A 15,482-nucleotide genomic window follows, 5' to 3' on the forward strand; every position below is an offset into this window, starting at 1 on the left:
CAAACCCCTATTGGTTTACAACGCAAATTGTCAGCTTTCAAAGCATATCTAGACGCCAATAGATTGGTCATAAATGTTGCCAAAACAGAGATCCTAGTGCTTCAAAATCTATTAGGATCAACGTCCAACAAGAAGAAGAAGTTTAATTGGACAATTGGTGGTGAATCGATCAAGTGTGTTAAACAAAGCCAATATTTAGGAGTTCTAATCAGCTCACACATCAACGATGACCCAATGGTTAAAAAAATCAAAAGGAAATGTAAACTTTTATCTGCTCAAGGAGCGCTAATAAACAAAAAATATGGAACATTTTCCATGAAACCTGCGATAGAGTTTTACAAAACGAAAGTTATACCATCATTGATTTTTGGAGCTGAAATAATGCTGGGTTGTCCGCATGCTACGTGGCCATGGTGTGCAAACACCTATTGGAACAAAATCCTGCATCTCCCAAGAGGTACTCCAATCGCCTGCATACGTTATGAATTGGGATTAATACCAATAAATGCAAGGGTGATGCAAGGGTGATGTGGGATTCTCTGGTGCTGTATAGGAAATCTATAGGAGCAGATGACCTACCACAATTTAAGATCTTGATTACGCCAAAAAGAAAGATTCCGGATTCAATTCTTCAGCAATGGGAAAGAACTTGCGAAAGGCTTTTGTTACAACTAAGTCTAGACAAAGAAACTTTGATTCAGAACCAGACCAAGTAAAGACCAAATTATGGGAGCAAGATTGGTGTGAAACCATAGATGTAATATCTACTCATAGTTGCATGAAGCAAGCTGCCCCTGAGGCAAGAACAATGAGTAATCTACCTAAATATTTATACCTTTTTTCTTGTAGCAAAAAAAAGAGCATCTTCATGAAATTCCGCTTGATTTTGTTCAAAACAAAGGAGTTCTTGAATTTGTGGCACAGAAACGAGGATCTGGACGATCGGTGCCGTTTCCGTGACACATCAAGCGAGACCCTGAAACATCTCGTTCTGCATTGCAAAAGATTAAAGGATTTACGAACAACATATCTGGGGAAACCAATGACAGAAAGGTCTTGCCTAAGTGATGAAGAGTGGTGGAGAGTTATGCATGAAGGTACTGATAACAAGTTGATCTTTGCACTGACATTCTTCCTGGAAGAGATCGAAAAGAGACTTGTGCAAGTTAATAATAATAACGAAACTGGCCATAGATGATTGGCTGTGCCCAAAGTTAAAGATCAAGTCTGGTTTGTTTTTTCAAAATGTCTTTGAAGTTCAAAAGTAATTGTGAGTGATATGGACTAATGAATTCTTTTCCTTTTTAAAGTTTGTAATGAACTATAATACAATAAATAATAATTATTTCCAGGGCCTCTTTTGTTTCCCATTGAACTTCTTATGCTTCCTGGTGCTTTTTGGAACCTGTAGTCCGTTTTTGGTGAACAACCTTGGCAGTCATAAGGCTGGAAATGGTAAAACCTGCGCTGGATTTCTGTACAATGTCACGCGTAAACTGCATTAAACGTGAGCAATGAGCTCTGAACACTCTTTGCAGAGCTAATAAACGTGTTATGATTTTTAAAGCAAGGCTTGTGGCAATTTCCCTTTCACCCGTGCAAACATGTATTACCATCATTTTTGTCAAAAATAACTTGGGCGACTCTTGCAGGTGGCTTTCAAATGTTAAAATATTTGATTTTAAATGTCCAACGCATTACACATATGAGACCTAGAGAGTCTAATAGGGTTTTATTGTGCACAGAGCATCACATGACAACGTAGAATGCTCGCAAAAGGCTTTGTTGTGAGCAAAGTGGCAAAGACACTAATGGAGAATGTTGGAATGAAACAAGTAGACCCCCCCACCTCAAAACCATAAATAGGGATGTGTGGCCAGGTGGGTGCATGTTCACTTGCACACGTCACACCAACAGCTTTGTACTCCAGGGCCATTCTTTCACACCTCGCCGATATACAAGTAAATTACTCCTGTCAGTATGGTAACAGGTAACAGGCTGATTAAAGTGTATAGGTTTAATTAGATCATTAAAATAAATAACACACACAATTTACTCCTTCTCTCCTCGACGATCGTGGTCCACACTGTTCACGCCGCCTAGACCACGTACTGTACCTACCCTGGGGTGCTGTCACCTTTCAAGCAGCAGCACTAGGCAGTTATCATGCAGCACTGCAGTAAACTTGTATGTGTCAGGATCCGATTCGGGAAATGCAATATAACGCTCTGTGACAGACTGTGGACAGGGAGCAGTACACCGGCTGGGCTGGTGCACATGCTAATGGCATGCAGGGCAGCTCTGTGGCCTGAAATCCGCGTGATGCTGCCAGAGCCCGATGACGGCATGTGCCGTGACGACGGTGAGTGCAGCGAGCACACCACCAGCAGCTAGCTCTGCCTTGGCCCCAGTCTCTGTGTCCTATTCCGAATCGGAATTCAGCAGTGGCACTGTGGCACATGCATTGTAGATGTTTAGTATGTAATGCATTCACTGAGTGCACACACAGTCGAGTGTAGGGCCCCGACGGCCTTTGGTGGACTGGAAACACCTGCAACGAGGCTGGCACTCTGGCATCCGACTGTAGCTGCGAGGCACCCCTGAGGGTGAGGCCCGGGGCAGTTTGCGCCTCATCCCTCCTCATGACGTCCCTGGGAAGGCCATGCGCTCCCCTACCAAGCCAGCCAACTCGAAAGGCAACGTGGGTGTGGGGCTGTAGAGTGGAATGATGCAGACTGTAGCGCCATCTAGTGGAGGAAAGAGGAAGCTTCTTTATGAATAAATCCTGTGAAAGCTTTCCGTAACCGATACGCAGTGGAAAATGAAATGCTCAGTATTTGCAATAATTAAATGTGTAAAAAAGCGCTATACGCAACTTATCTGGAGGGCTGGGTAGATCTCTTTCCTTGGCAGGAGCCTCCATCTGTAATGGCCTCCCTGCCCCTCTCTGGCTTCTGCCTGATCTCCTTAAATTCCGGAAGCTTCTCAAGACACACGTTTTTTCTTCTTCGCCACCCCCTCTGCTAATGCCCCCCTCTGTTGCATTGACTGGCTGTCTGATCCCTTCTGAACTTCAAAGCGCACCAGGCACTCCTCGCCCAGTATACCCAAGCACCCTGTCTTCCTGTCCCATGCCCACAACCCGCACTTGCCCATCCGGGCCCCATCCCCTGACAAGCCTGCCGGGTTGTGCATGCCTACCGAGCCTGGTCCACCCCCTCCTCGCACTTTGCATGTGATCCTCACTCCTTGCTTCCCCTGGCACTTGCCCACCTGGCCTCCACTTAGCACTTGCATAGCCCCATTGGCCCACTTCTTCCCCTCCACCCCCCTGCACTTGTATACCTCCTCTTGCCATGCACCTCCCTCCCACCCTAGCATTTTCATTTCCGCCCGACCTACACCTCCGCTCCTCCCCACAACCTCTCCCCTGGACTTCTTGTTACTGCACTTATATGATCCAAGTGGCACAAGGCCTAGTAGGACCTTTATTATTGTTTTCTTCCCTGCCCCCCCCTTTGTCTTGTGGCGCCTTGAAACACCATTTGATGTATAGCCGCTTTACAAATATATAATAAAAAAATTAAATAAATGAAGTCCAAACTCGCTGGAAAGTAGGAATCATGATTAGTGGCTGCAGATTGCAATAGACCAAAAGGTTTATGTGCCACAGTGTTAGCAAACATTGAATTAACAGGCAAAGGAATATGTCTTGCCAATGTGCACTATGAATATTCGCCTGTGGCCTTTGCACATTTACATCTTACTGTGGAGGCCCACATGAGCAGGACAACCAGGTGCGCCTGCACCAATGCAGAAATCGATTGAATTGCTGGAATAGTTCTACACAGAAGCTAGTAAGCCTTTTAAAACTGCACTCATTCGAGGCGTGCTGGAATTTTTGCAATGTACGTTTTCTTTTGTTATTGTCGCTCATTGCACGTGTTGCCCTGGGTGCAATAGTCCACCAAGTCTGGTGCGAAATCACATCCCCCCCATCCCTTCCCGGCCCGACCGTGCCGTCGCTATATCTTACGCCACCGCTTTGCATTAATCCATATCAATGAATCTGTATTTCAAGCTGTAAGCATCTCTATATGTAAAGTGTGATTAATGAAATGAGTTTGTGCGTTTTTAATCTGCACTGATGGTGTGTAGCGAACAGCTACAGCAATACAAACTTATCAGGTGTTGGGAACTAGGTGCATAGGGTCCTGTTGAAATAGGTTCTAAAGTCTAAACGGTGAAATTATTTAACCAATTGACAGAACTTCCGAAGTTGTTGTATTGGGCTCAATATTCGAATTATGTTTATTTTGCAAAAAAGTGGCCCACTATTGCCCAAAAAACTGCCCCACACTATTCATTTGGCTTTTTTCGGGCGTTGCCCCATTGACATAGAGAGAAACCTGAGCCTGTATGCACCTTGCATAGGGTCATCTTTGAAAGAATACGTAAATATTGTGTGACCAGGTGCGTTGATATCATTAAAATGAAAGTAAATATTTGCGATACTTGAAATATTTTATTGTTTTACACTGCACAGTTTGCCATTAATATTGTTCATTTTGTGGCATGTCTTCCCAAAAACAAATTGTCCAATTGTTATTTGTCCTTGAATCCACGACACTAACAATTTGACGGACAAAATGTGTCGAATATCCACAAACAGTTGATAGGATTCACCATACTGAAAGCTTACTTTGGAAAGTTAAGTTTCTATCACTGAGATCTGGCTTTCAAAGCGGTTGGTCATCCGTCACATAGGGAGAGTGGAAACTCAAGACACAATGCAAGCAAGTTGTAAATAATATGTGAGGATGGAAAGTGTGCTGTATGCTACATGATTAACCTTCTGATGGATGAATGTCCTATTTGATGCAAAGAATAGACATTGTAGGTGTTAATTGTAACTTAAATTGATAGTTAACATAAAATATGCACTGTGTATATTCAATTATAAAGTGGGTACTGAAATATATTTTTGCATTCTCGGTTTTACACAGTTATATTATATCTTTGTGGGCTTGTCATGGGTACAGTCTACCGGTCGATGGCTTCTTGAACCGTGATTGGACGATAATCATCAACAACGCATCTGTCATAACCATTATCTGTGATGACACCAGACACCCTTCTGTCCTTTTGCGGTTTCAGCAATAAGGAGCAACATGGCAGCCTATAGTTTCTGAAAACGTGTGGATAAAAAAGTGTTGCAACGCCATGTCTGTCGATTGAAAATCTCCAATGGACGATAATAACTTTCTGTGAATAATTGCAAACAATGAACCATGCAATGTTCACAAGCTATAACATTTTTTGGAAAATGTGACCCATGTTTTCGTGGAATTCATTAACTCTATTCAGCATTTTGTCAAAATGAAAAGTACTTGCTATGCTCCCGATTATTGCTGTTTTCTTCAAAATAAACTGTTTTGATGATTTTTGTGAAAAGAAACAAAAGTTTTGTGTTTGTTGTGGATGTGTGTGTTTATGTTCCTGGTTCTGAGTTAGATAAACTTATGACGTTGGTGATGACAGGGTACGTTTGGCTACACTGTCCACTAACGTCATTATAACAGGTGGAGCTCATTGTGAGTGTCTAGTGATGTCAGCGTTGGGGGCGGGTGATCTGAATTAGTGCTGCAAGGGCACTTGAAATGAGGGCAATGGATCAACGGATAGAAGTAGCATGAGATGGCAGTACCAAACCGGTCGTTTTCGCATGTGTTAAAGTGAGGAAAACTCAGGTAAGTTGAATTGGATTTTTTTTTCAGAACGATAGATGTATGTTTGGAAATGCATGCCTGATCGATTAGGCCAATACCATTTCTGACTACCCCTTTAATGGGTGCCTAGCACCCAGCACAGAGCTCCTTTTCACCAGGAACTAGGTCACAGGGTTGTGCCACCTTCCTTTGACCAGCACAGGGTGAGTGTGCATCCTGGTAGGTGGGACTTGCGTACCAGTTCATATAGCTTTTACAGTAAAGGAGCCTCCTCTGTGTTCCCCCACCCAGTGTAACAGGCAGCTCTTTCCCACCAACTACCCAGGCAACACCATCCCCTGGGATTGTAGGACTAGATTGCAGTAAGGAACGGTTACATTTCCTTTCATGAGTGTCACAGGAATGGTCAGAAGAACTATGGATGTATGCTCGGAAATACATGCCCGCATGATTGGGCCAATAACATTTCTGATCAAACTACCCTTTTAAGTGTTTGCACTGCCCTTCTATGGACCCCTGATGGGCTTGGAGTCTGTGGTCATTCTATGTTGTCAGTAAGTGTTGGCACTGCCTTTCTACGAGTCCCAGAGGGGCTTGGGCTCTGCTGTCTTCTATGCTGTCAGTAAGTGTTGGCACTGCCCTTTTAGGGGCCCTAACGTCATTACATGCTGTCGGTAAGTGTTGGCTCTGCCCCTCTATGGGCCCCAGTGGGGGTGAGCTCTGCTGTCATTCTATGGGGATGTTTTGTTCTCTGCAGAACATATTGAGTACTGGTGTGTACCAATGCACTGGGATAGGAGAGCATTGCATGTTTTCAGTTACAGCTCTGCTTTGTTGGGCAGTTCCTGGTCGGGTCCAGTGTTGACGAGTTTGTCCGCCAGGTATTTAGGTGTGACTAGGTGGAGGGCCTTGTAGGTCAGGCAGTCCGCTTCCACCCATGGATACCACGAGTAAAGAGTAAGGACTGTCTTGATACCTTCCTGATCAAAGGTCCAGAACTGAAATCTGAACCGGTTGAGGGGACACTGGTAGCTGGAAAGTCCTGTGGAAAGGTTTGTCTTCACATAAGATTGTGTGGGACATGGCTGGTGCCACCTCCAAGCAGACGTGGTGGTGAAAAACCACTGGCAGCACCAACCGCTTGTGAAAAGGCAATGGCCTAGATTTGTAGTGTGATAGCATAAACAGAGCTGGAGGTGCTATGGGAGCAGTCAGGGGCCTTCAGTGTGTCACAGTTCCACTGGGCAGCTATTACACATGGAGTTACAGAGAGTTCTGTATATGGAGTAGGGGGGAACCTCAAATCAGCATCTTCCAGGAGAGCCCACTTAATGGAACGTTCCAGTACACACATACTCACTTTAGCTTGAGGCCCATCCTGGCCGCACGAGCATCCGTGAGCTGGATGAACGGGGCGATGGAGATGTCGGTCAGGAGGTTCCAGCGCAAGGACAGCTTCTGCAGGTTTCGGCTCTCAGAGACTGCTGTGCAGAGACTCGGGATGCAGCCGTCGCTCAGCTTTGCGTCATCTAAACTATCCGTTCACAACACAGAGAACACAGGTGTTTAGAGAAGACGTAAAACTATTTCAATCTAACATTGAGTTAACAAGCATTGGCAAAGGCAATCGTTTTGGCAATTTCTTTTTAGTACTGTGAAGAATATTAATGTTTGTTAATTAGTGTGTTAAAAAATATATTTCAATATCTATCCATGTTTTTAACAAGACTTCAGCAAAGGACATGCATTGGGCTTATAAATAAAATGGCTGAGGACAGACCTTGTCTACACATCACACCAGTAGACTACAAGTCTCAGAGTTGAACCAAGGCAAAAGTCCAGTTCTGTTGGGGAGGACTCTGGCCAAACCAGCCATTCTTTTAAGCTCATACATACGACTTTGGGAATTTTCTTGATTTTTTAAAAAGTTTGTTTGGTCAACAAGAGACTTTTCACAATTTATAATTGAAAATACATAAAATACATATATAAAAAAGACAATTGAAAGAAGAAGCATTGAGAAAAATAATAAAAAGCAGGAGAGGTTCTTTAAGCATCGATGTCATCAACAGATAAATCCACACACATATTGACAATAATAAACTTTCCCCAATAAGTATTTATTTATTCCATTTATGTATGTATTTATAATAGCATCGACAGCCCACAGGCATCAGGGCGCTGATCAACACAAACACAAGGACAGGGACAAACATAAAAATCCACAGGACAAAACATGAGCAGCGGGAGAGGCGCTTAGGGCCGAATTATGCAAATAACCAGGTTTTCAGATGTTTCTTGAACAGAGCGTGGCTTTCCTCGGTGCGAAGATTCAGACGGAGCGTGTTCCAAACTTGGGGCAAAAGTACATCAAAGGAACGTCCCCGCCTCCTTGTTTTTGTTGCCCTGGGAACCACCAGTTGCTGCTGCCTACTTGATCGTCGGTCTCTGGTAGGTGCATAAGGAGTTACCCGTTTCTTAAGGTAGCCGGGGGCCTTCCCCTGAAGGCACTGATACGCCACAGACAAAGCGCTAAAGCTTGGTCTGACGGCGACTGGAAGCCAGTGCAATCTTTTTCTATAGCCAATAGTGTGTCCCCTCCTTGATATGTCAAATACGATCCTGACTGCCTTATTCTGGATCCTCTGTAGCTTATTTAGGCACTGGGTATTTACTCCTGATAACAGTACATTGCAGTAGTCTAGCCGGGGCATAATGATAGCCCGGACTAGCACTTCTCTATTTTTATGAGATATAAATGGCTTCTCTCGTCTAAGTACCGTTAGATGGTAGTGGGAGTTGTTTGCGATTTCATCCACATGCGCCTTGGAGCTAAGGGAAGCCTCTATGTGTACACCCAAGGTCTTAACTTTCTCCAGACTATGTATAAAGTTGCCATCTACAAGCATGGATGTATACTTTGGACTAAGCTTAGCTCTTGCCTGTGCTGAGCCAAAGATCATGAGCTCGGTCTTGAAGGGGTTAAGGCACATCCAGTGCCTGCACAGCCAGTCCATTATAGTGTCGTATAGGTGATTTAGCCGAGCTGAGTATGTCGCATAGTCTCCACTGAGCTCAGCCACTAGCTGGGTGTCATCTGTGTAAATCGCACAGTACACACCCAGACCAGTGAACATATTGCATAAGGATCTCATATAGAGATTAAAAAGGTCCAGAGACCAACATGCACCCTGTGGTACTCCATAAAGTATTCCATCCACATCGGAGAGAGCTCCATCCCAGCTTATTCCGGACTCTCTGTTGCTCAGAAAGGAGTAAACCAATCTATGGCCTTCTTTGAGCACTTCCCCTTCTGGAGCAAGGCGTCCAATATCAGGTTGTGATCAAACAAGTCGAACGCCATCAACAAGTCGAATAGAATTAAGAGACCCACTTTAGCCCCTCCAGATATTCTAGCATATGTGACTGGAGATCCAATAGGACACTTTCTGTGCCCTGCTGGGGGCGAAAACCTGATTGCATCGAGTGGAGAATGTTCACTTGTTCCAGATGTTGCTGGAACTGAACTGATGCTCCTTTCTCACCTTCAGTAAGAATAACAAGTTGGTGATAGGGCAGAGATTATTTGGATGTCTGGGGTCACAATTAGTTTTTTTGGGAGAGGGGTAAGAAGCCTAGTTCTTGATAGTATCTGTAATGAACAATGGTGGAAGGAGGAGTTTACAAATATAACCAAGAATGGAATAAAGATTGAGGAGTTTTCCAAAATGACAGGATCTCTCCCTGACACTGGGTCGGTCTCATAGTTTTCAAGAGAGCCTCCATGCTGGTATCTGTTACAGACTGAAATTCGAAAACGTGTTCCATGTCTTCCGTTACAACAGAACGGGCAGAATGCTCTGATGAGATCCCCAGAGTCATGGAGGACCTTGGTGCAATCCTCCCTAGACGGTGTATGCTTATTTGGTTGTAGTATTGGTTTCTCTAAGTTGCAGTATATTTCAAATAGTTTTTTGAATCATTAGCCGCATTTTCTATTTCTTTGTTATGGAATGATTGTTTCTTCTCCAGGATCAACGTTCTGTAAGTTGTTTGTAATGCTTTCCATGACATCCAATTTGCCTCTGTCTGATTCTTCTCCCGGATGCGTTAGGCATGTGTTTTCTTCTGCCTGAGTGTTAATAAGTCATGTGGGAACCATGCTTTCTGGTATTGTTTCTCTCTAACAAGCTTGGTCTTCAATGGGGCCATTCTGTCCAAAAAGTCTGTTAGATAGTCGTTGTAGAGTGTTATTAGCATCTCTGTGGAATCTAGATCTCTAGAAGCGGTCATTAGCTGTGTTATACATTCTTGAAGGTCATTCCTGGCAATCCTTTTCATATTCCTATTGGTGACTGATTTGATATGCTATGTGTGTTCCTAGGTATGCTTGGTAAATCAATGAGTCCGCCTACAAAATAATGGCCAGACCAGACACATGCTTTGTGTTGGTAATGCTCATGTTTATGTTCCTGGAGGCTATCCAGTCCAGAATATTGCCCCCTATGTGTGTGGCTTCATTATTAAGGATATTGAAGTGTTGTTTTCTTAATAGTCTTGACAGTTCCCTACCTCTTTGTCTTCAGGATTAGCTAGCCATCTGTTTATGAGCCAAAGCAGTATAGTGGCACTGACAGTGGTTTATTTAGCAGAGCTAAAATGTGGACTAAGTCCTCATTAAATACAGACATTTTGGTTGGGGGACAGTACACAACAGTGAGGTTATTACAAAAATGATTGTTGGGAAGAAATTTAAGGTATGTAATTTCACATCCTGGACAAAGTATTAGGACCTCGAAGAGTTTAAAGTCTGACCTGACAAAGAGCGCCACTCCCCCTCCAGTGCCTGTTTCACAGTGTTTACCATAAAAACTGAAGATGGGGGGTATGGCCAGAGTCAGACTGGGACCGCTAGAGTCTTTAAGCCAGGGTTCAGTTAGGCACTAGATATCAAGTGTTTTTTCTTGTATGTAAACCTGGACGTTCGTAGCATGTTTATTTAATGAACGTGTGTTAAGTAAGCTGAGCTTAATGGAAACCTTATCGGAATTCAGTTCCTGTGGTTGAATTGGCATAATACCTTTTTCCTCTTCAGTCCTGGAGACCTGGGAGAATGGAAAAACCAGCTGAGGCTGTTGGATGTTGTGGAGCTAAGAAGAAATCTCGGCCACTACATGATTAGATAGAGAGTCGGGCAGGGATCCTTTTTTAACAGCCACGCTAAATGGCAAGTTGTCAAGCCCTAAGCCTAATTTTTGTGTGATGTTGTTGTAGAAGTCTAGAATGTAGCTTTGTACCACTTCTTTGCGCCAAAGTTTCTGGTGCTCAAGCAGTAGCAGCATGTCTTCGGGAAAACCCATTTTGGACGAGGAGGTATAGCCAATACCGTAGTGCTTCATGCCGCAGAAGAAGTTAAGTCTAATCGCCACTAGAAGCAACCTTTCTGTCGAGATAAATAGAAAAGGGCAGAAAAAGGCTGAAATAAGTCAGGATTCCGGAAGGTAGACTTATGAGGAGGACGACAGACGTACAACCTGTCCCTGCTTTCCCAGACGTAAAACGGCGTTAACCGGCCTCGCAACTCAATAATAGATTTCAATTCATTCAGCACTCTTACGACTTCCAGAGATAAGAACGTTTCCCTCCAGGCAGACATTCTTTTCCAAAATTCATCTGAGTCAAGCCAATCAACAGTATGAAGAAAACAAGAACATCTTTTCACCCTTTTCTCTTTAGTGGCCTCGCATGATATTAAAAGATGTTTCACACTCTGTTGTGTTCCAGAATTGCAGAGATTACATGAACCCTCCACAACATTTCTTTCATTCTTAATTCCCCACAATTCTTTGGTATTACAAAGATTCAAAAGAAACCTCAGATATTCCGCCCGCCCCTTAGCATCCGGAAATCGCCTAAGATAAGGTAGCACAACTTCTTTAGGTTTATCGATTATAAGGAAATTCTTAAACAATGTCATTTCCGTAAACCTGGCCTTAGTCAAAATCCAATCATTCTGCATTAGGGTTGTTTCACCTTTAGGGGGTTTTCAATTAGCCCCTTTTCTGTTAAATCACAATTAATCAACATATTACTAACTTCTTCTTTCAGTACTGATAGAAAACCATCACCAGCCGGGTTTAGGAGCAAACCAACATCTTCATACAGCAAATTATTATGATGGATCTGTATTTCATGACCCTTCTCCACACTGTATGGGACTGTGTAGAGTGTAGACCCAATTCAAAACGTAATTGTGCCATAGGAATTGGCATGAGGAGTTTTAGTACCCTTTTCCGAATTAGGCCTTCAATTCTGACCCAATTAATCTTCTCAGCCATATTCCCAATTTCCCTACCATAAATCAAAACTGGAATTACTTTACGCTTATAGAATATAATGAGGGGTAGCAATGTGAATCTACAATATGAATGTAGTATTTTTTTCATTTGACATGTTAATTGACTTAGCTTACCCTCGAATTCCACCTTCAAGGTTTTTAATGAGGGACTAGATCTTGTGATAAATCCTAAATATTTGATTTCATTTACTACTGGAAGGATCTGGCATCCAGTTCCCACCTACACCTGGCATTCCTATTCTTTTTTAAATGATTACAGGATATGACAAAGGTCCTCTTTAAGTTGATAATCAAGTCATTTGCCAGGGCATATTTATCAAATGCTGTGATCAGGTGTTGGCGGCCTACAGGCGTGTGGTCCAACAGGACTACATCGTCTGCGTATGCCCAATAAAGGCGCTACCAAAGCATAGGGTTTCAAGAAATCCTGGAGATCTGCCAGAAAGAGATCAAAAAGACAGGGAGCAACTATGCATCCCTGTCTGAGTCCTTTCTCAGTTAGTATCATGCGGGACAGATGGCCCCTAGAATACAATCTCACTTGGATAGATGTTTTATTGTGGAGACGAATTAAGATTGATAAAAGAGCCTCCGGGATTCCCCAATCTTTTAGCTTCCCCCAGAGTTTTCCTCTGTTTATTGTGTCGAATGCCCTTGATAGGTCAATCCACACTCCATACACAGGGGAGTCCGCTTGATATGATATGTTATGATAGGTTATTTATAATGTGCTTAATACCCAGAAGTTTCAAAGCACAGACGCGGGAATCGAACCTGTGATGCTCCGTGTCCTCTTGCTTCCAAGGAAAGCACGTTACCCCTGAGCTATCCTCCCGAGTCTTCCTACTCGATTTCAATATATTTAGTACAAGGCCATTCAACGTAGTTGACAGGATTTCGCGGAAACCGGTATGAAATTTGGAAATTATATTAGGCTGGTCCGCCCAATCTTCTAATTCTTTCAAGATTAGCCTCAAAAAGATTTTTCTCTCCACATCCATAAGGGCGATAATTTGATGGGTCCGACCGATCCCCCTTTTTGTGAATTGGAATTGCTATGGCCTTATTCCATGTAATTGGACACGTCCTCATCGCCATGATGTTCTTAAATAAATTAAACACGATTGAGGTCCATGCTCTCACTGATGTCTTCATGATTTCATTAGTAGGGCCATTTGAGCCTGCAGTTCTTGATCTAGATGAAGTACATATGAGGCCCTCTATCCTCTTCATCAAGGAGGATGTCCCATTTCACATTCAGCCTTACTTCGCAACTAATTGGGGACCTTTCTTCAAAATGCCCCAAACATATTTTCTCCACAGCATAAATCGAATTATGCTGTGTATTTTGAATGGTTAAATTGCCACCTGAAAGGGATGTCAACTAGGTACACCATGCAAGGATGATGAAACAATAGGGAAAAGGCGATCTCAGAAATTATCTATTAGGATGTCCCCCATGTTACGACAGCTCCACCACATTCGGCAGAGCAATTCCTGAAGGGTGAACTGCCTCAATATTCCGCTCTTCTGGATCTTTTTCACTCTCAGGCTCAGGCTCACTGTGATCCAGTCTGCTATCCCTCACAGTTTGTTTACTCTCTGAAAGAACCTCCCCAGGTTGTGCCAACTTAATGAATTATTCCAAGGTTGACTGAGAAAGGGGAGTATCATCCAGATAGAGTGCATCCGATTCCTGTAGGGTGGGTTTAGAGAACGATGAGTTTCCTCCGATTTTATAGACTCCTTTCACCCTTAGAGTCTTGAGTTCTGCTTTCATTAGTTGGAATCCTTGCTTGAATCCCACAAACTGTGTTTTCAGCTTCTTTCATATGGCAAGCTGTTTCCTGTAGTAAGAATATTCAAGTCCGGCAAGAGAGATGAATTAATTAAACTGCACAAACCCACCATAGATGACTCACAAGCTCCCACCTCCCGGGTTCAGTTCTAAAAGAGTACCCGCCTGAGAGTGAACTTCTGTTTTCAAGAGCTCAAAAACATTAACAAGGGAGTTGAGCACAATTGTTAGGGCAGTGAGAGCAGATTCAGAGGTGGTACCTTTTTTGGCAGGTTGTCTACTTTTGTTTGAGACTGGATTGGCTTGCAGATCGAGGCCAGAGGTTCCAAAGTAGGTACCATGTTAGCTGTATCTTCATCTAAATTATGTGGAAAACCTTGGCCCCTCTCCCGAGCCAAGCATGGGCTTCGTTCCTGCTCCCTTGCTCACATGAAGCATCTTCTGTCCATCAGAACACTTTCTTCTGCTTCACCCTCACTGAGAGACCTTCTTTTATGAAACAGTGCCTTTGTAATGGTCCTCTTCATTGGGGATGTTGAGAGGGTATAATCCAGGTTATTTCTTAACACGTCCCCCAATGGGCAGGTCGTTCTAGGGTTCATTGCACACGGACTTGAAGTCCAAGATCTCCTTTGTTCTGGAGGTGTTATGATTTCCACTTGCAGAGAAAGGTCACGCAGTGATGACCTAATAGCCTCTTTTGCCTCGTTTGCCTGCCTTGCCCTCTTTGACATCGCGCTGGGCATATCATCCATCTCAGGCGCCTTAAGGTCATCTCTCCAAATGTGGCGCCCACTTCTCAGGTTATACATATTTGGCATCTGCTTACTTGCTGATTAAGTCACTTGTCACATACAGTCTCTGGAGCCTGTGTAGAAAGTGCCAATTCTGAGAGGGCAGTACTGAATCTCAGAGGTTATGCCACACCACTTTTTTTTGCTTTGCCTAGACATAAAGAACGTTTGAGGTCGTCAGCACTAAACAGTATTAATATGTTAGTATTGATACGCCAAGGAGACAAGAGGGAAATGGAGCTGAATGGAGGGAGCCAAAGTACAGAGAAGCCGTTCCCTGACAGTGGATCTCATTTGCCTGGAACTTGGAAAGTCAAGAACATCCGGTATTTAGGGAAAACACGGGAACACACGGTAACACACTCACACAACACTCTGCTATGCTTCGACCAGTAGCGGGTGTTTGAGGAATTAGGTCCGCCTCCATGATAGACACAGAAAAAAGACTTCTAGCAAGGCTCAGCGATGAGGTATCCACACGGTAACACACTCGCACAACAGTACAGCAATAATACAGCATATTCTCAGAGGGCGAAGTCGGTGGGAGCTGTTGGGAGTGGTGCATCTCTACTTTTTAAAACAAATTTTACTGTTCCGATACTTTTGTTTTAAAAAGAAACCTTTCCGGATTGGTTTCATTTTAAAATAAAAGTGTAGGAAGAAGTTTAAAATTGCACTTCAGTGCACTGCACTGAACATTCCCTTAAATAGCAGGTGTGTTTGTCAGCAGGGAAAATAGTTCCACTACTGCTTTTCGTGCACTTCGACACCTGCGTATGATACCAGACACACAACTTCACTGC

The 15,482-nt window shown here is 43.5% G+C and overlaps 1 protein-coding gene across 2 annotated transcripts in view; it reads right to left on the reverse strand.

Moving 5' to 3' along the window:
* LOC138452986 (NACHT, LRR and PYD domains-containing protein 3-like) overlaps positions 1 to 15,482 on the reverse strand; it is a 412,210-nt gene that overhangs the window by 60,383 nt on the left and 336,345 nt on the right. For both annotated transcript variants that reach the window (XM_069605366.1, XM_069605365.1), the window contains exon 11: positions 7,090 to 7,263. In XM_069605366.1, the coding sequence (XP_069461467.1) occupies positions 7,090 to 7,263 (174 nt within the window). The remainder of the gene's footprint in view (positions 1 to 7,089; positions 7,264 to 15,482) is intronic.

Source organism: Ambystoma mexicanum, chromosome 4p (assembly GCF_040938575.1).
Source record: "Ambystoma mexicanum isolate Mex_15411 chromosome 4p, UKY_AmexF1_1, whole genome shotgun sequence".
In the NCBI taxonomy this organism is placed as follows: domain Eukaryota; kingdom Metazoa; phylum Chordata; class Amphibia; order Caudata; family Ambystomatidae; genus Ambystoma; species Ambystoma mexicanum.